This window comes from Lolium rigidum, chromosome 7, assembly GCF_022539505.1.
Source record: "Lolium rigidum isolate FL_2022 chromosome 7, APGP_CSIRO_Lrig_0.1, whole genome shotgun sequence".
NCBI classification, from domain to species: Eukaryota; Viridiplantae; Streptophyta; class Magnoliopsida; order Poales; family Poaceae; genus Lolium; species Lolium rigidum.
The window spans coordinates 129784594-129809874 of NC_061514.1; the positions used below are offsets into that span (position 1 = coordinate 129784594).

The following is a 25281-nucleotide window of genomic DNA, read 5'->3' on the forward strand; positions in this document are numbered from 1 at the left end:
TAATTGTATCTACACCTGGCACAATTTGCTTTACAAGATGGAACAAAAATTACGAGTAATGGGAACGGTAGCGGATCCAGGGAAATTTTGAAGCTCGGGCAAACAGCTAAATATAAAGCTTATGATGCTAATTCTTTGGCTAATAGTCATAAAACTAAGCTTGCTGGCCGGCCAGAAACCCGAGCATCATAGTGTTCATCTTCACAGGTGCGCACTCGACACGTCTACTCCCTACGGCGTTTAGGGTCCACACTCAACATGCATAGAACCGGTGGGCATCAATGCACGATGCAGAGCAAAGCACGAGATTTGGTCTGCCATGTACTCAACAATAGGGCCGTAGTCAGGCCCCAGGCCACCCTGGCCTTGGCCCGGTACGTGAGCATGAAACGCAGGCTCATTTGTTGCTACTGTACAGTACTCTTGCGTGCTATTGCTACAGTTCACTGAAGTTGGCTTGGGACGTGCTACGATCCTGCCTACGCTACTGCTCAACATGCATAGAGTGGGCATCAATGAAACCGATCTTGGACATGCAGCATTAAAACTTAAAAGGCTACCTCATCTCATGCCATGACTTCTTCAATAATTCAAGATTCCTTGCCAGTACTTAGGTGTGGCGTACTCAAAACTTCAACTGCTGCCAAGTGATCAGATTACTCTTCCTGTATGTGGTAATCCTCAAGGCTATGGATCTTGTAAAAAAATGATCTTGTGTCGACAGTAGTTTATAACGTTTTACAGTAGAACAAAAGGCAGTCAAGCAAAAGTCAGTTGGCATGTAAAATGTAAACGAAACATGAGAATATGAGCAGATAAGCCAGCTCGAGACTGAAACCCTAACAGATTGATAATACCTCAGAAGATGTTCTTTACCTTCGCCTTGCCGCAAAAGATTTGCTGCCAAGTTCGAGAACAAACAAAAGAAAACCAAACGTTGGAGTTGTTACTGCTGCAAGCATTGTTGGTTTTGGGTTACTAATGCTCGTGCTATTGTTACTTATTTGGAAGAACAAATTCAAGTGTTGTGGTTTGCCTTTATATGACATTAAAGATAGTGCCGGTGGGATTATAGCCTTCAGATACACTGATTTAGTTCGTGCTACTAAAAGCTTCTCAGAAAAGCTGGGAGGAGGTGGTTTTGGTTCTGTATACAAGGGAGTGTTAAGTGATACGAAGACTCCTGTAGCAGTGAAAAAGCTTGACGGTGCCAGTCAAGGAGAGAAGCAATTCAGGGCCGAGGTGAGCTCAATTGAACTGATCCAACATATTAACCTAGTCAAATTGATTGGTTTTTGCTGCGAAGGTGATCACAGATTACTTGTTTATGAACACATGTTAAATGGGTCTCTTGATGGTCATCTATTTAAGAAGAGAGATAATGCTTCTGTGCTAAGCTGGAACAAGAGATATCAGATAACACTAGGAGTTGCCAGAGGGTTATCCTACTTGCATCAGAGTTGCCGCGAATGCATTATACACTGTGATGTTAAGCCAGAAAACATACTTGTGGATGCAGCATTTGTTCCTAAGGTTGCAGACTTTGGGTTGGCAGCTTTTGTGGGAAGGGATTTTAGCCGAATTCTGACAACATTCAGAGGAACTGCAGGTTATCTTGCCCCGGAGTGGCTTAGTGGAGTTGCTATTATACCGAAAGTTGATGTTTACGGATTCGGCATGGTACTGATGGAGATCATATCGGGAAGGAGGAATTTCTCACCTGAAACATCACACAATACTAGCAGCAGCAGCAGCAGCAGCAGTTATGATGTTGAATATTTTCCTGTGCAAGCCATCAGCAAGCTTCACAGTGGAGATGTGCGGAGTTTGGTGGATCCACAACTACATGGTGACTTCAATTTGGAAGAGGCTGAAAGGGTTTGCAAAGTTGCATGCTGGTGCATCCAAGATAATGAGTTTGATCGGCCGATGATGGGTGAAGTGGTCCGTGTTCTCGAGGGTTTACAGGAGATTGATATACCTCCGATGCCAAGACTACTTGCAGCCATAGTGAAACATTCTGGTGCTGCACTTCAGTGTAATAATAAGTAGCAGTCGATGCTACTAATCTTTGTAATTTCAGACATTTTTTAATTGTAGTAATGTGGAGCAGAAGGAATAAAGGAAGGCAAAGCTTGCAGCTACTAATTATATTGTTTCTTATTGAGTGCCAATTATGGTAAACAAGCTTGTACCAAAATCTGGCAGAATTAGAAATATGTGTATGTTTTGTTGATGGGATAGTTCAATATACATTCTTAAATCGAAGATGTTGATATACACATGCCACTACGGGTTCTTCATCAAGATCACACATAGCCTGATCGTGTCTCGTGTTCACTTGATGGTGTGGCCTCGACGAAATGCTAGGCTGGCTCAAGTGCCTGCATGGCTGTGAAGGAGACATGTGGGTACAAATGAAATTGAGTCCAGGTCTGAAGATGACCATGACATGACGGTATGTAATTTACTGACTATTGCTACACATAAACTCACTTGATATGAATTGAAATTTCTGGTATCACCATCTTCTCTTGAGGATATTATTGCCTTTCGAGTTTATTGGTATCACTATCTTCGCTTGGCTATTATTTAATTTTTATCTCATGTTCACCATGTTACGTGAAACAAGTAACGCGATGGTATTACTATTTTTTCTGCAGAATAATTTTGCTCCAAAGAAACTCTGGTAATCATGAGTTTATTATATGCAGCCTCCTAGAAGATAGCAGCCACCCGTGGACGAGAAGGTGTCACATAAAGATGACAGCAACTCAGCAAGTGCTCTGGCTCCTTCGGTCCATGCTGAAAAACCAACGAATAAGCATCCTCCTCCTGTAAAGACCACAGCTGGGGTCTAAAGCATACTAAATTTACAAATTTGGTAAAGACTTTCCACCATCAGCAAAAAAACTGATTCTCTTCCTATATGCTGTGTCAAAATGTATTGATGAATTTATGTGCTTTGTTTAGGTCATTAGGTGTTTGCCTTTGGAAGTATAGGCATCTGACAGTGAGCATGAAGCACGGGCTTTTGAAGGAATTGCATTGCACAATGCTTATGCGTTCATATTAAATTACTGAGAGAAAAAGCTGCACCAATTCATCCTCAATATAAACATCTAGGTGATAGTTCAGCTGCTGTTTTCAGACGTGGGATGGTAACTTCAGAACTTATAATTACAGACAGTACAGGGGTAGGTTACTGGTAGCATGCTCAGGCAAGATGCTAGGTATAGATTAAATAATTGTTTTCGAACTGTCCCTAGTCAAGTGACTACATAAGCTATATGATCGCCTGGTATATTTAAATTCTGCCTGATGCCATTTTTCTTAGTCTGCCAATGTAGAACAGGCAACCAATACTATTCTATGGGTTCTAAAGCTCCTGTGTTAACATTCAGATGAGGTGAGAATAATTTAATCTGGGCAGACCGCGAGGTGTTGCACTTGGTACATCTGTTGCTCAATGGGCTGTTAATTCCAATGCGTGTGGTCTCATTCCACATCACGGTGATCAGTTTGCTGTGTTCTGCTAATCCGTTTCCAGATTGAGTTTCCCATACCAAAGTTTATTTTCTCACTGATGTTGATGTAATGTTCATCCATATTGTATTGCCGGGACAGGGTCTTCTTCAGTACTATCAAGAATAATGCAAAACTTTTTTTTTTTGCTAGGAAAAGGAAAACAAATTCTTCTGAAAAAATATCATTCTCCAACAGGGAATTTTTTTTTTCTCACCTCCCAAGTGGCTCAAGCACTATTTCGATCAAAATTTGTATCTAAGATAAATTTTCGTGTTCGACATTTGCATTAGTGCAGCACTCAGCGGTGCATGTATTGGGAACTGGAGAGCACACAGGTTCTTCTTCGTCTTTATTGAGGAACTGGAAAGCAGTGGAAAAATGTGAAGCTTCTGTTCATCGATTGATTTCTTTTTTGCTAAGTGGGTTAGGTGGCGACACCAGCATCAAGCAATTATGTTTAAGTTCAGTGTTGATGCGCGAGATGAGAACTGTGCAGCCCATATGAGAATAATTTGGTACAGGTCCGGTCGCCAATTGATTGATTCCGGGCGCTAGCCCTTCAATAGACCAGCCATCGGCAGACACCTCTTGGAAACAAAGACTCCTCAACATGACATCCTCTGTCAAGGCTTTCATTAACTAAACGGAGAACAAATGCATTTTATTGTGTCAGCTGCTGATCGATAGGAATCCAGCTGCCACTATTTTTGTTCTTTTGTAAGCAAATGGTTGCTGTTAATCCTCTAAATATTAACGTGTTTCATCTTCAAAAATAAATCATAGATCAATATTGCTATAATGATAAAATGATTGTAAGGAAGAAAAAAAATGCATGCGGCCCACAAGGCCACAACTAATGCCGGAGACTCGAGTACTGTGCATTGAAGATTCTTTTCTGGCAAACCATACTGACATCATGGAAGCCGTCAGGGCGGCTAGCATTTTGAGACCACAGGATGGAGATGGATCATATATCACCTAGACATCTAGCGTTAAACAAAGAGTAGTTACGTACAAACAATAGTATAGCTTAAGTGAGCACCAAATGCTAACATGAAAAGAAGAATTTAAGTCACAAGGCAGATAAGGAATCACCATCTCTTCATTCTTCAACGTGGCCTGCGATAAATGACGCAGACACTTCTCCCTTTCCTTAACTTAAGCCTCAAATACATTAAGAAAACAAGCATCTAACAGCTAACATCTTATATTACGGGACAGAGGGAGTACTACAAACACACACAGCAAATAATGCTGGTAATACGTTCGAGAAAGTAGAAAATGGTCAGAAGCAACACCCATCTTGTTTGCACTCACAATGAACACTGATATGAACTGTTTTTTTTCTCACGGAGAACCATATATTTCTGTTATTATCCCTGTATGTACAAACTGGCAGTGGTACAGAATATTTACATTGAGGTGGTGCCCTGATGAGGAGTTGCATTTCCGGCGAACTATGCACCCTTTGGACGCAACTACAGGAACAACACTGACATAAGCACAGCAACCTATCTGGTTTCCTTTTGTGCCACGTGGATCACTCATTGTTCCTTTTGTGCCTCTGGGAACAACTGCAGAACTTGGGTCCTGCATATAATGTTTCAGATACGATGAAACAACCTAGTAAGTACAAATGGAAATAACAATGATGCCTGAAAAAAAATTTGATCTGAGATTCTGAATACGTGATAGCCGCTATACTGTACCAAAGTGTAGTTCAGACTTCAGATTAAGATTGTCATCAAATCAATAAGCAAATTGAAGCCTAGTGTATAAAGTGGACTGTCAAACCTTTGTATCTTTGACAACTAATTAAATAAGACATATTTACGCTGGTCAGAAACAAATGATAACATCACCTTTGCAATGAAGAATATATTTTTTTCTGTAATCTTCTACTTACATACTCATAGGAGATATAATGGTCAAAGTTGTGTATTGGACACTGCAAAGCTAAAAACATATTCGGAAATGGAGGGAGTATTCATTATCACCAGCAAGGTGACACACTTGTTACTTACATATCTTTAAATATTATTCCTGCTACACTATATCATAGTTGGTTTCTAGCCAGCCCATGGAATTTCTAAAAGCATATATTCTACAGAACTAGCAACATTAGCAAAACACAGGAAAAAGGTAGCACCAGCAGTTATTTCTCTCCATCAAGTATGAAATTGGTGCTTACGTAAGTCGTTTTGCAACAAAGAACAAAGGTATTCTTTTCAGTTTTCCTCCATGAGTAGGTTCCAGTTCATCAATTGCTTGCTCTTCTTCTGTACCAGCAGCTGTCATCACAAACTGTAAAAAAATAATGTTGTAAAGTTGGACTTCAGATTTTGCTGCGGGGATGTTAGATCATGAAAAACAAAATAAGCAGGCACACAAATTGTTATAACGTCATGACAGGAATGGAATAGCGCAGTGCCAAGGTCATCCATAGAGTCCATAATATGAATACTTGAGAAAATATAACAATTGAAGAAGAAAAAAAATCATGTATCTAAGAAATCATGTTCAAGGGGTGTGCGAAAAATAGGAACTGACAAAAAAATGGGGTACAATTACAGCAAATGATATGAGTGTGTCACCATTTTTCATTGAGACATGCACTAATTCATGCCAGGTGAAAATGGCTACCATGACACTGAATTTCATCCCTAGCTTTTATTATATCCACTGTACCAAGAAAGAACAAATACGTAGAGTGTAAACATTCTTTTGTTTAAAACGGAAAAATATTCAAGTATTGCAAAGTCTTAGAACATCAAATGACAAGAGCAAGGACTGCTAGGAGAAGGTTCTTGTCCATACCAATGGGTAAAGTATTGCCATCACACCATAACTTGTAAGGGGAGAGAAGAAGAAAATCGGAAGTACACATGGACTACCTGTGAAGCAGTACAGCACCAAAGATCATGTCAGAGTTATGAAAATACCAGCTAGCAGCATATAAGCTCTAATAAATAATATAATGAAACAACATGACAGCAGTAAACAAGTTCCATAAAATCTAAAAGGTAAGCTAAAACAAAACAGCAATGCTCAGATATGAGAGCTGTTCATCAAACATCTCATGTGGAACTCGCATAGGATGCAAATTCTTGAAGTTCACATTACGAGTCTTGTGAATTGCAGGGGGTCTATCAAAGATGTGCATGTCCATCTTAAGTTTGGATAAGATTCCCTGACTACCAAAACTCTGTATGTGAACGTGGAAGTATGGAACCATGAGATGCTTACCAATCGTGTTAAGCATGCGCTAATTTAACCATGATACAGATGCAAAATGGTTTTCACACCAGTAGCTACTAAGAAGAAAGCAAAAAAAAATAACTTCCAATTTACACAGCTAGATTTTCCTACGGTAGTAAGAAGATGAAAGCACATATTTTGCGCCATATGATGAAAAATTATACACATACCGAATCCAGCAAAGAAAGCCCAATTTGACTCAAAGAAATCAAGCCGGTGGTTCAGACTCACTGCAAAGAAGTTCCATTTGTACCTGACAAAAAGGTTGGCAAACTTTGAGGCAATATAAGTAAACTTGCAAATGTAAACACCTGAGAAAAAGATTGAAAAGATACTAGAAGGCACTCAGATGTACATACTCGAAGCAGTAGTAGGCATACATCAAAGACAGTAACAAGAAGTTCATTACCTTACCAAGGTAAGGTATGTAACCAATCATTGTAACCTGCACGACATATTGAATGCAAGTGAAATGCAGATAGTATGAAAAATATCACCATATATGCTCAAACATGCAGGTGACACAAAATGCAAATAACATGGTCAATAAATCAACTATCCAGTAAGACGTGAGGAATAAGCGAACGTGAGTACAGAACCCATACCTCAGCAAAGAAAATAGTCAAAAGAAGTATCGAATAGACCTGTTCTCCAACGCCAATCGCAACACTGACAAAGAAGTGTCAGCACATGGAGCATGTAATCCAACCAGCTACCAACAAGTTTTAATGTGAAAAATACACTAACCCATCAAATCCTTCAGGCCTATCTGCTGATACAGATGTCTTGTGAGTCTCAGAATCTAATGCTTGACTTGCATCCAGCTTCTTACTTTTCACAACAGCCAAAGAATGCTTAGCAATGTCACCATACCTGGCGTAAGATGGTCAACATCACAAAAGGGATAATGGGATGCTCGCTTGTTTAGTATCTGAAAAACGTTCATCTCGAGGACAGTAAAACAAGGATTCGTACCTGTAACAACAAAAGATAGCATAAAAATCGAGAACTGAATTTTCCACAGTTAGAATTCTAAGCAAACCTCCTCGACTAAAAGCAAGCTCAACTTCTTTTCAGTTTACTTTGTGGTGTGGAAACCCCAAAATTGAGTGCATCATATGCAATGAAGATTTTAAAAAATAGCCTAAATTGAGCAGTTCCATCTTGCCTAATGCAAAATCACACCCCATCTCAATATTTAGCTACAACCCCCAGATCAAATGACAAACTTATAAACGTTTTTTCAAATGAAACTAGCCATAAAACGATCAATCAGGTGACAAAATAATTTGTTCCAGAACTCGTAGCATGGTGCACTAAAATGTAACAATTTGGAAGTGGGTGTAAAAAGGATCTAGAGTAGCTTGCTGACGTATTTGAGTTTGAACAGAATTGCTGGAGCATATATCAAATTTGCCAATATATGAAACCAAAAACTGAACCAGAACCATTTCAGCTCAACTACAATTTCAGCGACATCTTGAGGTAAGATACTATATATACACTAACGCTCATACTATGACACATTTATCTTGGAAATGGATAACACAATAACTGCTACTGATATATGATTCCCTTATAAACATGAACAAGGGTGTGCTCTCTAAAGGAAAAGAAACCAGTGGTATGACAAATAAGGGAAGTAAGCCATCAGGTATTGAGAGGGACTCGGCATACCAAAGTGTACTTATTATGAAGCTGAAGATGTAAAGCGGATAAAACCAAAATACCTGAAAGAGTGTTTCAGTTATAAGAAACAAATATATAATAGTATGCACAGTACTTTGGAAAAAAGAAAGAGAATGTAATAAGAGAGCATACTCTAGGGTACTCCACGAAATAGAGTACTAAAGGACATAATAACAGAATCATACAAACAACTAATTTGGCGTTTTCCATATCGGAATTTATCTATGACAATAGAAAATGGATGAGTTAAATGGGATGATTTCTATCTAAGTTGGCCAAAATGTTTAATCCAATCCAATAATTCTCCATTGAAGGGTTGCGAACCAATGTGTCTGTCCTCTAATCACTCCTATAATTATAGCTCTTAAATATTTTGTTTTGCATAATACTTCTTTATTAACAAAAAAAGATGTGGCATGTAAAATTTCCAAACAATGTTATTTTTATGTTACTCAAGACATGCCTTTGCATGTGTGCCATTGCTAGTAACAACAAATGTGTCACTGGGGAAATGTATAAGAGGCTTGAAGACATGTAGCATTTTTCATATTTAAACCACTATTGCAACATCACGAACTTTCCAACCAGTACTTCAAGTTCTATTAAATTTAAGTACATCACTGAAAAGATAACTACCAGCTACAAATAATTCCAATGCTAGTGTGGCAGTGCCTACTATTCAAAACGAATTCTAATAACTTGTATTGGAAGGAAAGAGCTCGAAATTGGTGAGCGAAGCTTGAAATATTATCACATGCTTCTACAGAGGGAAACACCCGGAAGATTGCTAATGCCAATAAAGAGCACTTACATAGAAAATCTGGACAAGCCCGGATCGTAAGAATGAATAGATCACAAGAGCTGCTGTGTGATCACATAGATTTTGTCTCCACAATCGATCGCATTGCTCAGGCAGTATCCACAAAATAATTGGAATGACCACCGATTTCAAGGTTAGCAAGCTATAAAATATAAAAAAGCTACTTTAAAAGACGTATTCATCTTATGTGATACACTAATACAATAAGAGAAAGGCAGAAACATTCGCAACAAGAGATCATGAGACTGATGCTGACATAATCAGAATTTCAGAATATATTTCACTGAATAAGTAGACGGGAGTAGTAAAAAAGGAGTTCATACGACCTCCTGTGGCAAGATTCCACTATAATTTGCAATAACAACTGAACAAATATCCAAACACAAAGTAAACTGGAGTAACTAAAGTGAAAAAAACAAACATAGTAGAGAAATAATAAAAGGTAATGCCCATTGTGCACTACATTCCAAGCCCCATCGAATTCATTACCCTATTTCATCCGGGAATCTACTAAAACACATGCTAAATGCCTCCCAGGAATAGCAAATTTGCTAGCCCCGTAGTTTTTTCGCCAGTTCCATTCCATTGGGGCGTCCCTCTGACAGCACTATTTGCAAAAGAGCACAAATTTGGGCGAGACAGAAGTAGCTCAATTAGTACGAACAACTGTACTGTACCTTCCCAGGAAGATGAACCCGTTGAGCAGGAAGCACTGCGCGATTCTGATAGACAGAGGCCTCGAGCTGCATCCGACCAAACGCACAGCAAGGTTACTAAGGGAGGGAAGAATCGATGCTTCGTACTGAATTAGAGGAAGCTTAAATCGCAACCCCGATACAAAAATAACACCCGGAAATCGGGAGGGAGAGGATTGGGGAAGAGGGGGGAGGAGCGGGGGTAGAGGAGGACCTGGCGCAGAAGGAGATGACGCGGTGTAGGCGCGCGGCTTGGAGGAACCCGGCGAGCCAGAGAACGGCGGCCGGCTTCGCTTGCGAGGCAAGCGACTCCATGAGAGAACGGGGCAGAGACTCTTTCGATGTTTTTTTCTTTTTGTGCTTGGAGAGTTCGAGAGGATGTTTTCATCAGGGGAGAAGCCGTCTTCGGCCCGAATATTGCTCCCTTTACGCATGGGAGAAATATCCCTCGTCTGAAATATTTTACCCAATTTCTATTAGGACATCTCCAACAGTGCGACCCATCCCGCGCCCACCCACGCGGGATGGGTGTGTCAAAACGGACAACAACCCGGTTTAGTGTGCGGACTCATCCCTAAAACGGATGGCCGCGCCGTCCGTGACGATCTAAAGCCGATCCAAATTTGGGTCTCGTTCGCATGGCCGCGGACACCGGGGGCTGGCCTCCCCCCTCCCGCTGCGCCGCCAATCCAGGATAGGCGATTTGCGACCGCTGTCGACGCCGGCCACCGACGTCGAGACGCCGACAAGCGGTGCGGAAGCATAGGACACGGCCCCGCGCTTTCGCGTTGTGCTTTCGCAACCTCGTAGCAGCGTCGGAGGACGCCGTCGCCAACGTTGTTGTCCTCTCACCGTCGCGAGACCTCCCGCCGTCAGCAGCTTCGTCGTTGGCGCCAGAGGTGAGTTGTCATGCACCCGGCTTCCACGCCGCAAGTTGGTCGGGACGGCTATTGCCTGTAGGTCCCTACGGAGGTATTGTATTGCCTCCGCCTGTGAGGTGTTCGATGAAATGGGCGAACTAAAATGTGTCCCATTTCATCTGTAGATCATGGCGGATAGCGACGACGAGTTCTTCTTCAAGAACTTCATCGACACGTCCTCAGACGAGGAGTCCGACGACGACTTTGTAATATCCCAGGTATTGGGGTTACAAAAATAGAGGAAACAGATGTGTGCATTGCATTCATGCATAGAAAATCTGGGGAATTTTCGCGCTTTAAAGTTAAACAATACAAGAATCGAAGTTTCACTTGACCTTGGTGGAATTGAAGTAGTTCATCAAGTCAAGCGCTATAAACCTCAATGTGACTTTGCTAAAACCTTGTTTTGGGTAGAGATGATTTGATCTAAGGGGTTAGATCACATGGAATTATAACTAACACAACAACCCTTTAATCAAGGATCAAGTACTTGATCTTATTAAAGATCACAACATGGTATTCCTTGCCATAACATATGAACATCCATTTAATTGGAGATCAAGTAACAATAATTGGAGAAACTATTCTACACTTATCTTCTCCATTTCTCAAACCCATCCCTGTTCTATTCATAAACCCTATGATATCCATTCTACTTTAATCTTGGAAACAAGATAAGGAGATTCAACTTAAGAAATATGTATTCTTCTTTATTCCAACTAATTTTACATCAAACCTAAAGAGGTGAGAATTCTATGTTATTTATTAGAGAAGCAATGACAAACTTTGAGCTAAACCTTGGAAATAAATATCCATTCGATCAAATCCTTATCTTTAAGAAGAACCCTAGTATATTATCCAAGACAGTCCCTAGAGAGAGAACCCATAGAGGTTAACCATAGATATTGGTGACCACATCATTATCTTTGGAGAATAACCTTAGGTCAGCATTCAAGCCCTTCCCCATATGAGAAAGAACATTCATATAAATTCTAGCTTTACCTATTAATGAATAGAGGACAACCATTGAACCAAACTATTAGGTTGTAAACCATTTCCCTTGGAGTGGTGAGACACATGGAATAATACCATATCCATGAATTGATAAAGTAAGGAGGAGATTAATTCAACCAAGTTAGTCAAGTGGAGTTTTAGACTTGATATCCACTGAGATATGGTAAATACACCATAAACCCTAGAATAAACCATTCCTTTACAAGAGAGCTCAAGTTATGGTGTTACACTCAAGTTAATGAGGCAACACTTAGACTTTGGGAAGAGAACTATCTGTATAACAAGATGATCATATCATCATTGATTAAGTAGAACCTTAACATAATATCTCAGGCATTCTCCTGGGATATAAACTATAGAGACAACCATAGTAGTCCCATTCAAGAAGGTAAATTAGAAGTACTATACCCTAGTTGATCAAGACAATGCTTGATCATGGAAGTGAGAAACCTATTTAATGAGAGATACCTTAGGAAGCCAAACCTTGATCATTATAAATTGAGTGATGATCATAAGCCCTAAGAACTTGAGGTAGAAATATTAAGAACAAGTTGATCATGCCTAATCTATGATCATACTTTTGATGTATGTGAGGGTAAGTTAAAACCTAATAGGATAAATAGATATCATTCACCACATGAAATCATAGGGAGGTAACTAGTAAGCAACCCTAGGCTTATATTCCAACCTTAACTTGTGAATCACTTGGTGATCATAAGTAGAATCCTACCATATCTATGTTTCATAAATTAAAGAACCTAAGAAAACCTTAGAGTAAAACTCCATACTTAATTTGGTGAGAAACCATCCATCCATATGACCAAAGTTAACTATAAAAAGAACTATAAACAACTAGTTACTTTAATGATAAATTGAGGATATCAATAGAAGTTAATTGGGAGAAGACAAAACTAATTCTCAAGTCCTTAGTAATTAAAGGAGCACATGAACAATTAAGCAAGTAATCATATTACCTTGGTTAGGGGAGATTAAACCCTAGCAAATGCAATATGATGGCATCTCAATTCTACAATCCAGAATTATATCTCAAACCTGGTTGTGAATCACTTGGGTGATTACAATTATAAAACCAGACCATAATTGAGATTTGAACCAAGTACCATCAGGTGAATATAATAAGAACCATAAGTGTGATTAACAACCACTTATCTTTATAACCAAAGTCCAACCATGAGGAGAGTAATGTCTACTCTAAGTAATTCAAAGTGTTATTAAAATATAATACTAGTGCTAACCTTGACATAGAGTGATAATCAAAATTACAAGATCTTAATAAATAGAGGATCACATAAAATCATATGCAGGGAACTAAATTCTCAATTAAGAGCTCAAACCCTAATGATAAATTCTAAAACACTTAGAGTAGAAATTATCAACCCTAATAGTTCAAAATAGATTTGATTACACAAGAAAAAAGGAAATTAAAATGAGTGCATAAAATCATGATTAATTACAATTTGTAATAAAGCTCACATATGTGAAATGTTTAATCCAAACAATTGAGTATTACAATAATACTTTTATTAGTCTTCATAAAATACCAATTGTTTAATACCTGCAAAATAGAAAATAGTTAAAACATGAATTATAAACGAGAATTCAAAACAATGAATAAAACAGAAAATAAAAAGAAAACAGGAAAGAAAAGAGAATGGGGCTTACCCGGACCTTGCCGACCGAAGGAGCCCGGAGGAGCCCAATATGCAGCCCAAGAACCAAGCCCCACAGCAGCCCAAGGCCAGCCCAATACCCCTTCGGTAAAAAAATCTCGAGGACGAGCCCGTCCTCATCCCCTTCCTTCGCATGGGCGCCAGCGCGAAGACGTGCTCGGTCTTCTCCTTCCGCTGGCGACCTCTCCTTCCTCGACGGCGTGACGGGGCGCATTTTGGCGCCGTATAAAAGCCCCACGATGGACAGACAGCTTCGGATTCTTCCCCTCTCGTTCGATTTCCTCTCCACACCGTAACCCTGGTCGCACCGGTCACCACTTCCGTCGGCGATTGGAGCAACCCCTGGCCAAGCTGAAGGCACCACCGTGACCACCGTCCTCGACAAGCTACGCCCACGAGAGGAATTGGCCCGGGGTGATCTCAGCTAGGCGAGTTCCGTCGATTTCATCCGAGGCAGTTCGCCGGAATTCGCGACGGTAAGCTCGCCTTCGGCCATCATCGACTTCGACGATCACACCAATGTTATCCGGGTGAGCTTGCGCGTCGATTGAGCCCTTATTCATTGCCTAGCATGCATCCTAGCTCCAATTTGATACCTCACCGTAGTTCGCCGCCGCGGAGACACTCACCGGAGTGATCTCCGGTGACCATTAGCCAGCGGCGCCGCCTCCATAAGGTTCACCTGGTCACGGCAAGTCGATTGAGCCCAATAGCGCGTCCGCGGGAGCACCACATCGCCGTCGCCGTCGACGACTGGATCGCCGGCAGTGAGCTCCAACGCCTGGTCATCGATTTTGACCACGGTGAATGACCGCGTGGCGTGTGACGTGGCTAGGACCCCACCAGTCATGGACTGTGGGTGTATCCTGGCCGGGTAGCTTTAGCAATTGTTTTTTTATTTTTTTACTTGAATCCAGAAAAGATCTGCAACTTTGAAATAATTTAGAAAATTATTTATAACTCAGAAAAATATAAATAAGATATCAAAATTCTTAGAAAAGAAAACTCTATCCACTAAAAATATGAAATGAAATTTTTATTTTTGATAAAAATTCAATTATTAAAACTTGTTATTTAAGCCTCTTATATTAATTCTAAATTCAATTAAACTTCAATAATTAGGAAAACTATCTAAAATAAATAAAAACCTGAAAGGTAAATAAAGAAAACATTAACACTTATTTTCTTTATTTAAAACTTATTTAATCCTTAATATTAGAATTTAAACCCTAATTAATAATTACCCTAATTATTACTTATTTAAAAATGATTAATGCCAAATTCAATATTATTTTTATTTAGAAATTATTAATAACTTCAAATTCAAAATAAAGTTATTAATCATAAAACTCCATGGTAAATAGTAAACCCTAGTTCCATAAGAAAGAAAACTTGGAACTCATCATTTTATGTGTAACCCTAAACCCTAAATTCATTTAGAAATCTAGCTCTATTATTACATGAGAACCTTAACCTGCCTCTAACCTAAGCCCTAGGTTAGAACATATGAGCAGGATACCTTCATTTCAAAACATAGAACCACTTAGAACCTAGATACTTGTCTTGGTCACATAAAATGTAGAAGACATATCACTAATATATGGGTATCCCATATATTCATCTTCATCAGACCTAAAGAATCAAGTAGGATCAACCTAAGTCTAAACCCTAGATCCTATTCCTAAAACCATCAGTCTCAACCATACTTATTTAGCATCACACCATGGTGATGAACCCTAATAGCAACCATGCTAATATTGTGTATCATATTCCATACACCCTAAACCCTACTAGTGATATATATACTTAAGAACCATCCTATTTAGAAACCAACCATTCCTTACTTAGTGGATCCAATAGTAAAATCTAGACCACCTCAACCCTAATTGATATACTTCTTACAACATAAGAAGTATGTTCTTCAAAAGTTATTCTTTTGAAGTAAATAAAGAATCATCATCAACCCTGCTTATAAGGACCTATTAACTCTAGCTATCTATCATCAGCAAAATGAACCAATCCTGATAGCAATCTTGTATGAATAATTGCTTAGGATGCCTAGGCATAACTCAACCTTACAAGCCCTAGGTGTTGATGAATCCAACTTTGTTGGGATCCATCTACTACTTACTCCAGAAGCAGTAGAAACCATAATAAACCCTAGAACCCCACAACCCTAATTATCATACTTGTTCTTTATTAAAGAACATGTTCTTCAAAAGTTATTCTTTTGAAGTATATGATAATTAATCATGAACCATGCCATGTAGTGTTAAAACCAACCACTATTCATTACATGTTAAGATTATACCAAATGTTATAGTTGTGTGCTATTAATCTTATTGTTATTATATATTGCAGACACCTGTTCATGATACCATGTAACCACACCTGAATAAGAACCTTGTTTGTGAATCACTCTAAAAGTGCAACACACCCTAAACAAATCATTTCAATTCACTAATTCTAAATCATCGGGTTAGGTCACGCTTAGGGCTATTGCATCTCATACTTATACATTATTGCATCCTTGCCAATCTTTTAAACATCGTCCTTACCAGACGATGATGCTATATCAGAATTTGGAGTTATTGCGTATCGAAGACCTTGCCTGCATAATCTTGCAGTCAAGAAAGGCAAGTTCATCGCTTGCTCATGCCATTTGAGTATCTTTATCAAATTACTTGCAAAGTACTATGATTATCACTATTGCATAAAAACCAAAACCACTATTTTCATAACTATGAATATGACTATGTGGTTGGCAATGGAACCATGGATTGTGTTGATATGGTGGAGGTTCCATTGCAAGGGTTTATATCCATCTAGGATTAAACAACAAATGTCGTCCAGTGATTCTTGTGCCGTAATACCCGTGTTAACCATAAGATCTGGAGTGGGACAGAGTAGTCAAAAGTGTTTCCACCTCTCGTACATCAACGGACGCGCTTTACCGTAGACACTTATATCTGTCGGGGGCAAGCGGTAAGCTGGGGAAGCCTTAAGTCCCCACGGCATTGTTCGTAGACACTTGTCGCCCGAAGAACAAGCGGTAGAGCTGGGGAAGCCTTAAGTTCCCCACGGTATTGCGGTCTATGATGGGTTGCAGCTACCGGCGAAGGAGTTTGGTTAACGAGTCCCAAACTGTCGTCGTGGTCGGGGTCCACCCTGAAATCTATGGGAATAATGGGACCGACGAGGACCCAGGGTCGGGGTATGCAACAAAGGGTGGGTGTGCGAGGTAGCGGAGGAACATGATTGACTATGACCTTATACCGGGTCTCACACCAAAGGAAGTGTGGACGGGTTGCGCGCCCGGTTGGCACCAAGGTTAAGATCTCTTATGGGTAAAGCAACACACCTCTGCAGAGTGTAATGACTGTCACTCCCTGTTCCGGGATATGGAACTGCGAACGCTGCCGGAAAGGAGCTCCATGAAGTTCTAGTAAACCGGTGAAGGCTGACGAACATAGTTCTTCTGAATAAAAGCAACCTTTTGAAGAAATGGTTATGAAAACCTGCATTGGTATTAGACTTTCTGGTCTAATGCTGTAGCTAGTGCATTAAACACCTCTTTCCTATAATGAACTTGTTGAGTACGCTCGTACTCATCCCACTCTTAAATCCCCGCTAGATATGGAGGCATCGAAGGAGGATCTACAGTGCAACTCGAAGACCGAGGAGTCAACAACTACTTCAAGGAACAGGAACCTGTCAGAAGAGTCAGATACCACATCCAACAAAGAGAAAACCTAGTTTAGCCATAGAAGGGAACTAGCTTCCTAAACCTAGCTCCTACTTAGCTAGAATCTATTCTTAGCCTCTATAGCTAGTTAAATACTCTACAAATGGAGTTCGTGATAAGACTAGACTACGAGTCGTTCTTCCGGAGTTTATTTGCAGCTTTACCTCATTGTAAAGTAGGAGGCTATGATGATCTTATGTAATGGAGTCAATGTTGTAATTCTATAGACATGCCTTGGACCCGCATATGTTTCTGTTGTACCACTCTGAGCGATATAATACTGGTGGAATGGTGTTTTATTGGTGTTATATCAGACATGCATACTACACCATGCAGTGGTATGCCGGGTCACCACAGACTTTCTCATGGAGGTTGCGTTGATCATCCACGAGCACAATGTCGCGCAGATCCCCGTGTACCGGGGGTCCTTGCAGGGGCACGCGGCGGCCTTGGACCGTAAAAGAGAACGCGGCCACGACATGCTCTTCAACGACTACTTCTACCGCAAGGCATTGTTCACGCCGGTCATGTTTCGCCGTTGTTTTCGGATGTCCAGACCGTTGTTCACCCGGATAATGGAAGGCATCAAGATCTACGACGACTACTTTGTCGCCAAAGTGGATGCAATTGGCAAGGTAGGCCTCTCTTCGTATCAGAAATGCACGGTAGTGATTAGGATGCTCGCATATGGTGTTGCCGGTGATTTCGTAGATGAGTACATGCACATGAGCGAGTCGAGCTGCTTGGAAGCGATGTACAAGTTCTGCAGAGCAGTGATCGGTGTGTTCGAAGAACAATATCTGCGGCAACCTAATGCAGAGGACACAGTCCGTCTGTTGTCAATCAACGCTTTTAGCGGGTTTCCTGGGATGCTTGGCAGCATAGACTGCATGCACTGGGAGTGGAAGAACTGCCCATTTGGTTGGTAGGGGCGTACAGCGGCCATTCTGAGGGGTGCACAGTGATTCTTGAAGTTGTTGCTTCACATAACACATGGATTTGGCACTCATTCTTCGGAATGCCTGCTCGCATAGTGACATCAATGTGTTACAGCACTCTCCGGTGTTTGATAGGCTAGCGCACGGTCAGTCCCCTGATGTGGATTTGGAGATCAATGGCCACCACTACACCAAGGGGTACTACCTTGCTGATGGTATCTATCCACCTTGGGTTACACTCGTGAAGAAAATCTGGCGTCCCAACTCAGAGCAGGAGGCAAGGTTTGCCAAAGAGCAAGAGGCAGCCCGGAAAGATGCGAGCGGGCGTTTGGCATCCTCCAAGCTCGTTGGGCTATCGTCACACACCCTTCTAGAGGATGGAGTGTGCAAACTCGGTGGGAGGTGATGACCACTTGTGTAATCATGCATAACATGATTGTTGAGGTAGAGCGAGATGATTCACTGTTTGATAATGAGTGGGATGGCCAGGGAGAGTTGGTTGCTCCTCAAGGTGGTCCGGCATCATTCCAGGATATCCTCCATGTGCACCATGAAATTCGGGATCAAATTATTCACAACCAGCTCCAGGCTGATTTGGTTGAGCACATGTGGGTGCATGTTGGCAACAATGTTGCAAACAACAACAATAAAGAAAATCCCGAAGAAAACAATGCCTAGGCTATTTGTATCATGTTACACTTTCATTTGAATAATACTTTGTCATTGAATACGTGGAAAATAATCTTATGTAATAAATCTTGAGCATTTAAAACTTATTTATATATATTTTTATGATTTTTTATGCATTTATATTGAATTCAAAGACAAATACCAACTTATATGGCCGCTACCCAAATCTGGCCGCGTTGGGCGCATCGTGCGACCCAAACGGACACGCGGACGCGGGGCGCTATCCGCGTGTCCGCGCGGCCACCCAAATAGCCCAAAACGGATGGCCCAACGCGTCCATTTGGGTCACAGCGCTAGAGATGCCCTTAGATGCTAGAGCACTTTGTAGTCTTCCACGGTGCTCCCTCGCCCGCTCCGTTGGATCGAAATCGTGCGTCCCAGATTCACCGGCGCTAACAGCCAAAATTCTAGAGCTTTTTTTTTCTTTTTTTCTTTTCTATTTTGTTTCGCTTTGGCCATTTCATTACCGCGAGAGAGGAGTTCTTCCCCATTCTCGTCGTTTCTCGTCTCTCCCCCCGTCAAATCCGCTCCTGATCTCCACCGCCGAATCACGCTCGTCGGCGGCGAGCTGTCCGACCGAATTCGTGTAGGAGCATTTGTGGTCGCTTGAAGAAGCCGTGTAGAAGCTTGGTCAGCACGGAGAAGCAGATCGAGGCGTTCGGGTGCGGCACGGTGCTTGGAGGTTTCGTTCGGCGGCGCGGCGGTGCGGGGCCGCAAATCCGATCGGTCCCTGGAGTATATCGTTGAAGGAGAGCATCCCCGTCGTGTTGCTGGTGAGTCCTTTGTTCCTGCGCGCTCATGTTGATTTTGGGTTGGCGTTCGCTCGTTTTGTAGTTCTATTACCCTTGTTCTCCTCCATTTAGGAGTCAATCGGAGTTGCATACGTGCCATCGCTGCCAATTCGACGATTCACTGGAGTTTCACTTGTCGTCCAAGGGTTGCTGGTTAGTTCTTCGATCCGCATATGTTTTCTACATTCCAATGCTACGTTTAGGGTTGGCGTTTTGGTGTGATGTAGTTCGATTTTCCATGATATCCTCTGTTTAGGCACAGAGGAGGTGGATCTAGTTGTTTTTTGCTTCCCTATGGTAGTTTATACATCATGGGTGTATAAGCAGTACTGTATATATGGTTGTTGGATGTATTTTTCAATACACACCATGTGACATTTTTGTTGAGGTTGATATCTCATATATGGGCTCATAGATGATTTTTGGTTCTTCATATTTTCTACAGGATGTAGTAATTATTGCAAATTATCTGAATTGCATGAAACATTTGTACCATATGATGTATTCTTTTTTGAAACCATAACTTGTAGTATGATGGCAGTCACAGGAGTGTATAAATTTGTTGATATATACATCCTGTACAATGTTCATGTTCATGTCCATGCAAATGTGTTGTATAATGTTTGTTTGGTTTTGGGATTAATAATGTAAAAAATTGTCTATAAACACTTATCGTGTATGGAGTTAGTATTTTTCCCTAATGTTTTTGGATGTATATTTTTTGACATATTGCTTTGCTTTTTAACTTTTAGGATGTAAAAAATAATAACTATATACATTGTTTTTGTATATCTTTTGATGCTTATGATGTATTTTTTATATCCAGTGCGTTCAAAATGTATATGGCACTATATAGTGTATTTTCTTACATTTTTTAATGTTTTTGCAGGTGTTCTCATTTCCAATCATTTTTACCAATCATGGTATGACTTTTTTCCTATCATATCATATGTGCTTTCACTCTATGATGTATTTTTCCTATCACAATTGACCCAGATGACCAAACAGCTATATTTTCTTTTTTTGTAGAAACCTGAACGTACCCCAAAAAATTCAAAACATGAGAAGTCAAAGTACGGCACGATGAGGAACACATTGCAGTTAAAAGCAACAGGGTGATCTCGGTGATGAAACAGGGGTGATACCAAAGACAGATGTTGTTGGAGACGTCCAGTAGGGCTAGAAGATATAGTTGTTGATGTTGTTGTGGATGATAAACATGTTGATGGGGATAATGATCAAGAGGGGATGGTCGTTACTAAGAAGAAAAACCAGGTACTGATCCATCCATAATGCTTTGCTTCTCTTTGATTATGTTGGATTGAAAATTTGTAATTTAGTCATAGGTCTGATAGGGTTCACTCCTTCTTTGCTGGTTTTTGTCAGCTGTTCAATCGTTCATCACCTATAAAAATTGTTCGGGTTTGTAAGGGCATGACACCAAAACAGCTGGATTTGATTTCTACATCAGATTTTGCTGACATTGCTGAGATGAAGTGTTCCAAGCTTGTACCAGAGCTCTGCCGCTTCCTAATGGCTTGTTTTGATCCTGTAAAATGTTGTTTGGATTTTGGAGAAAGGGGCAAAATCCCAGTCAATGCTGAGTCGGTTGTCAGAGTTTTAGGTGTACCCATGAGCAGACCCTAAAAAGAAATAAGAAAAGCAATCGGGTCCTCCATCACCGCCGACGAACTTAGGCCTCAAGCGACGATTATCGCCACCAGCACTGGGGACAAGACCACTTGGTGTAGTGGAGAGAGGTTGCTCCGCCGCGAGTCCTACACGTGGCCTCCATGGGAGGTTGAAGATAACCTGACGCAACGCCGGCGTCAGGCCTGGAGTTACTACCCGCCAGCATCAAGAGTCGGTGGCCAAGCACAGGCCACCGAGCATGAACTCCGAGCAAGCGCAGTATCACAAACTCCCCAGCCTTCTCCGTCGATGTAGAACGCCTCCGCTAGCCCGCCTTTCTACTTGCCTCCACCGTTGGCCAGCACCAGCGAGCTCCAACAGCAGAGAAGGCCACCAATCCGCTTCCACCTCGGAAGCCTAGCGCTTGGCATCACCGGCGACCGCCTCCAGAAGATGGGGAAGACAGCCTTATTACCGGAGATGCCTAGCTTCTTCCTCCTCCCACAACGCAGCTCCTGCCACCAGAGCCATGTCGCGAGGAAGATGAGGCACACGACGCACCAGATCCGGCCGATTGGATACATCGACCTACTCCCATACTCCACAGAGGGTAATCCTACAGAAAAAAACTACACCTACTACTACTTCCGACACCCTTCCTTCGCCAACTCCAGCCAGCATCGCCGGCAAGAGCGGCTCCGGTCTGACCCGGCCACACAGAGGAGAGAACCAGGCAAGGTGTTTCTGGAAAGGACGAGGATTAGACGCTTTTTCGTCGGGTATCGGCACTACGGTCAAGAACCAGTAACAATCATATTAGGTTTGGTTAACTAAAACTAACCATGATCATGCGACTCCAACTTCAAAAACTATTTCGAATTTTACATGGTTTAAATAAATACCTTATTGCTAAAACTCAAGCATAACTGACGCGGTACATTTTTGTGTACTCTCAAGCACCTCGACTCACGAAGAGATAGCAACATATTTGAAAATACTTCCAGAGATAAATAAAACAGAAATACTACCAAGAAAAACTGTACAAAAGCTTCTAATATCACACTGCAGATCACTCTGCTCCAATGTTACAAAACATATATACCGGAGCTACTTAAGAAAATAAATGTATTCTTCATTGGTCCTATACTTGTTTATTCATGAAAATAATAAAATATCCACAACCCTTGCCTCCTTGGCACATAAACATAATAGTAAGAAAGCCTTTGATAAAACAATGTTGACACTGCAAACCGTCAGAAAATGAATTCCAAGGTTTTGATAAATAAGCTAAAATAGATGAAATGCTTGATAATTTTAGATTGTATGATTTCTTAGAAAATCAAAGTAAAATATAATCCCACTTCTTCACCAATTTACAATACAAGCAGAGATAATATACCATGCAGCTTGCTTAAATAGTAGATCTTTCAAAATAAAACAGTTGTCTAAATAACTCTTATGGCCTCACATCCTAAGAAATTGTAAACGGTTTCTGTATGCGCAAAATACTGAGTGTGTGTCTCTATTTGTCAAAATGTTTCCTAAAATGGTGTAGTTCGAAAAAAGCATAATCACCAAAGGCTGGCATGAAGCCGTAGATTAATCTCCAATAAAATAAAGGTTTGTGGCGAAGTGGACATATATCTTCAGGGTGCCAAAATACGTGCAGGTATTGTATCTAGGTGTGGGAAATGCTTTGTCCAGGCCTCACTCACGAACACTTCATTTCTAGGTATAGGAAGGCCTTGTCAAGGCCTCCCAGGCATTGTCCCAACATTTATGGATGCCCTCAAATATGCAAACTGGAAGATATAATTTTTTTATTTGCAGTCATATGGTGTATATCTTTCTAACTTGAATCCTAACTGAAGATCGCGCATGGCAGCAGACAAACATGTAGTCAAAGAACTCAAGTCTAGGTTTAGTTTTGTTTTTTAGTAAAGCTGGAATAATGGCTGGAAGATGGGTTAGCGTTGGTGATGTTTTTGAATAAAGTTTTATGGAAGTGATAAGGTTTTACAAAAATTAAGGTATATTTCATATACCGGTTGCCTAGTGTTAGGATCTGAAACAGAACTGCTCACTGAAGAAAGCAAGTTCAACGCATTGGAGAGAAAACAACAATGCAGATGAGCAATTCCGCACATGAATATCAGTTTGCCCTCCTAGATTTATGCCAATAAGCAAAAATACCATTGCACTATTTTGCGCCATTGACAAAGCTACATGTGTATTAATTTTCCGCAATTCAACGAGAGCCTCCAAAAGTGGTCAAACCGATTAAAGGAGTAATCTTTTCAGCTGAAGGAAGTCAACATTATAACTCACCTTTTTTTTTTCATAAACCGGTATTTTCCGAAAATCTGAGAAAGAAGAAGAAAAATAGCACATTAGAAAACAAGAAATTATACTACAATGAAAATAAGTATGCTCAGTATACTCATAGCAACATTTTTTCCTATGAACAAAGGCTCATTAAATAGTGACAAACTTGCTAAGTATTCTACTAGATATAAGTTTTTATATGTCTGGTGCAGCGACATCTACAATTCATTGTTGATGAGCACGTGCGGGGGAGGCCTCGGGCTTGAGAGTAAATTTCAGAAAGACGACGGCCACCCTGATTAGAGGAACACAGGAAGAGGAGGAAAGGGCTACTAGGGTGTTGGGTTGTGAGCTGGCGCGGTTCCCAATCAAGTACCTAGGGCTCCAACTGGCGCTTAGGCCTCTGTCCAAGGCGGAATGGCAGCCGCTCTTGGACAAGGTTATCAAGTGCGTGCCCGCGTGGCAAAAAGGGCTCATCAAAAGAGAGGGGAGACTAGTTCTGATTAATTCAGTCGTCGCCGCAAGAGCGGTGCATCAAATGGTGGTGGCTGAGGCGCCAGTTTGGCTCCTGGAGGAGATAAACAGATGGATGATGGCTTTCTTTTGGGCCGGTAAGGACGAAGTGCAGGGGGGACAGTGCCTGGTGGCTTGGAGGAGCGTATGCAAACCAAAGAAGTTCAGCGGTTTGGGGGTGAAAGATCTAAGTCTGCAAGGCCTCGCCTTGAGATTGAGATGGATGTGGCTCAAACGCACGGACCCGGCTAGGCCTTGGCAAGGCCTACCCGGGTTGAATGATCCCCTGGTGGAGGGAGTTTTCCAGAGTCTAGCACGTTTCACGGTCGGAGATGGACAGTTGACCTACTTCTGGAGAGACAGATGGATTGGTGGTTATACTGCGGAAGAGCTGGCTCCGGAGGTGTTCGCCGTTGTTCCCACTAGGCGGAAGAACACCCGTCTGGTGGCGGAGGCTATGCAGGGGGAGGCGTGGTTGGATGACATATCAGGGGAGATGACGGAGGAGCTTTGGAGGCAATGCCTTACCCTGTGGGAGGCGGTGGAGGATGTCGACAGAGACGTCTCCACATCAGACCGCATACTTTGGAAAGGGGCGGAGGATGGATCTTACTCGGCAAAGTGCACGTATAAGATGTTATGCCAGGGGAGTGTGAGATGGAGCATGAGTACGCCGGTCTGGGGCTCTTTTTCACCCATGAAATGCAAGATCTTCGCATGGCTGGCTCTGAGATACCGCATGTGGACATCGGATAGGAGGGCTAGGCATGGGTTGCAAGAGCACCCGAACGCATGTTACATATGTCTGCAGGAGGAGGACAACGTGGACCACATTCTGACCCTATGCCCCTATGCGAGACAGGTATGGTGCAGGGTGCTGCAAAGTGCAAGCCTAAGTATGATAGACCCTGGGGGCATGGGGAACCTGCAGAGATGGTGGACGGAGGCCCGCAAGCGAGTGAGGAGGGTCGACAGGAAGCGTTTCGACTCCATGGTCATCTGCACGGCATGGATGATCTGGAAGCAGCGTAA

The 25281-nt window shown here is 41.5% G+C and overlaps 2 protein-coding genes across 2 annotated transcripts; one reads left to right on the forward strand and one right to left on the reverse strand.

Annotated features, from left to right (window-relative positions):
* The first annotated feature begins 548 nt into the window (after nucleotides 1–548).
* On the forward strand, nucleotides 549–2148 carry LOC124674214 (G-type lectin S-receptor-like serine/threonine-protein kinase At2g19130). The gene has a single exon (XM_047210252.1). It carries the CDS (start codon nucleotides 982–984, stop codon nucleotides 2050–2052), a length of 1071 nt encoding a protein of 356 aa, XP_047066208.1. The 5' UTR covers nucleotides 549–981; the 3' UTR covers nucleotides 2053–2148.
* A 2623-nt stretch (nucleotides 2149–4771) lies between these two features.
* Nucleotides 4772–10354, reverse strand: LOC124676134 (protein EI24 homolog). The gene is made up of 11 exons (XM_047212210.1): nucleotides 10205–10354; nucleotides 9973–10038; nucleotides 9287–9437; nucleotides 8464–8516; nucleotides 7534–7659; nucleotides 7392–7455; nucleotides 7146–7231; nucleotides 6957–7039; nucleotides 6346–6422; nucleotides 5720–5832; nucleotides 4772–5118 (listed from the first exon to the last, which is right to left on the reverse strand). The coding sequence occupies exons 1-11, from the start codon at nucleotides 10303–10305 to the stop codon at nucleotides 5073–5075; spliced, it is 966 nt and encodes a 321-aa protein (XP_047068166.1). The 5' UTR covers nucleotides 10306–10354; the 3' UTR covers nucleotides 4772–5072.
* Between the last annotated feature and the right edge of the window lie 14927 nt (nucleotides 10355–25281).

Excerpts from the sequence above, each read along its gene's own strand:
- LOC124674214 (XM_047210252.1), top strand. The coding sequence starts at position 982 with ATGCTCGTGCTATTGTTACTTATTTGGAAGAACAAATTCAAGTGTTGT.
- LOC124676134 (XM_047212210.1), bottom strand. The coding sequence starts at position 10,305 with ATGGAGTCGCTTGCCTCGCAAGCGAAGCCGGCCGCCGTTCTCTGGCTC. Across the intron at positions 8,517-9,286 it reads GGCTTGTCCAGATTTTCTAT|GTATTTTGGTTTTATCCGCT; the intron begins GTAAGTGCTCTT and ends ACACTCTTTCAG. Across the intron at positions 7,660-8,463 it reads TTCATAATAAGTACACTTTG|GTATGGTGACATTGCTAAGC; the intron begins GTATGCCGAGTC and ends ATCTTACGCCAG.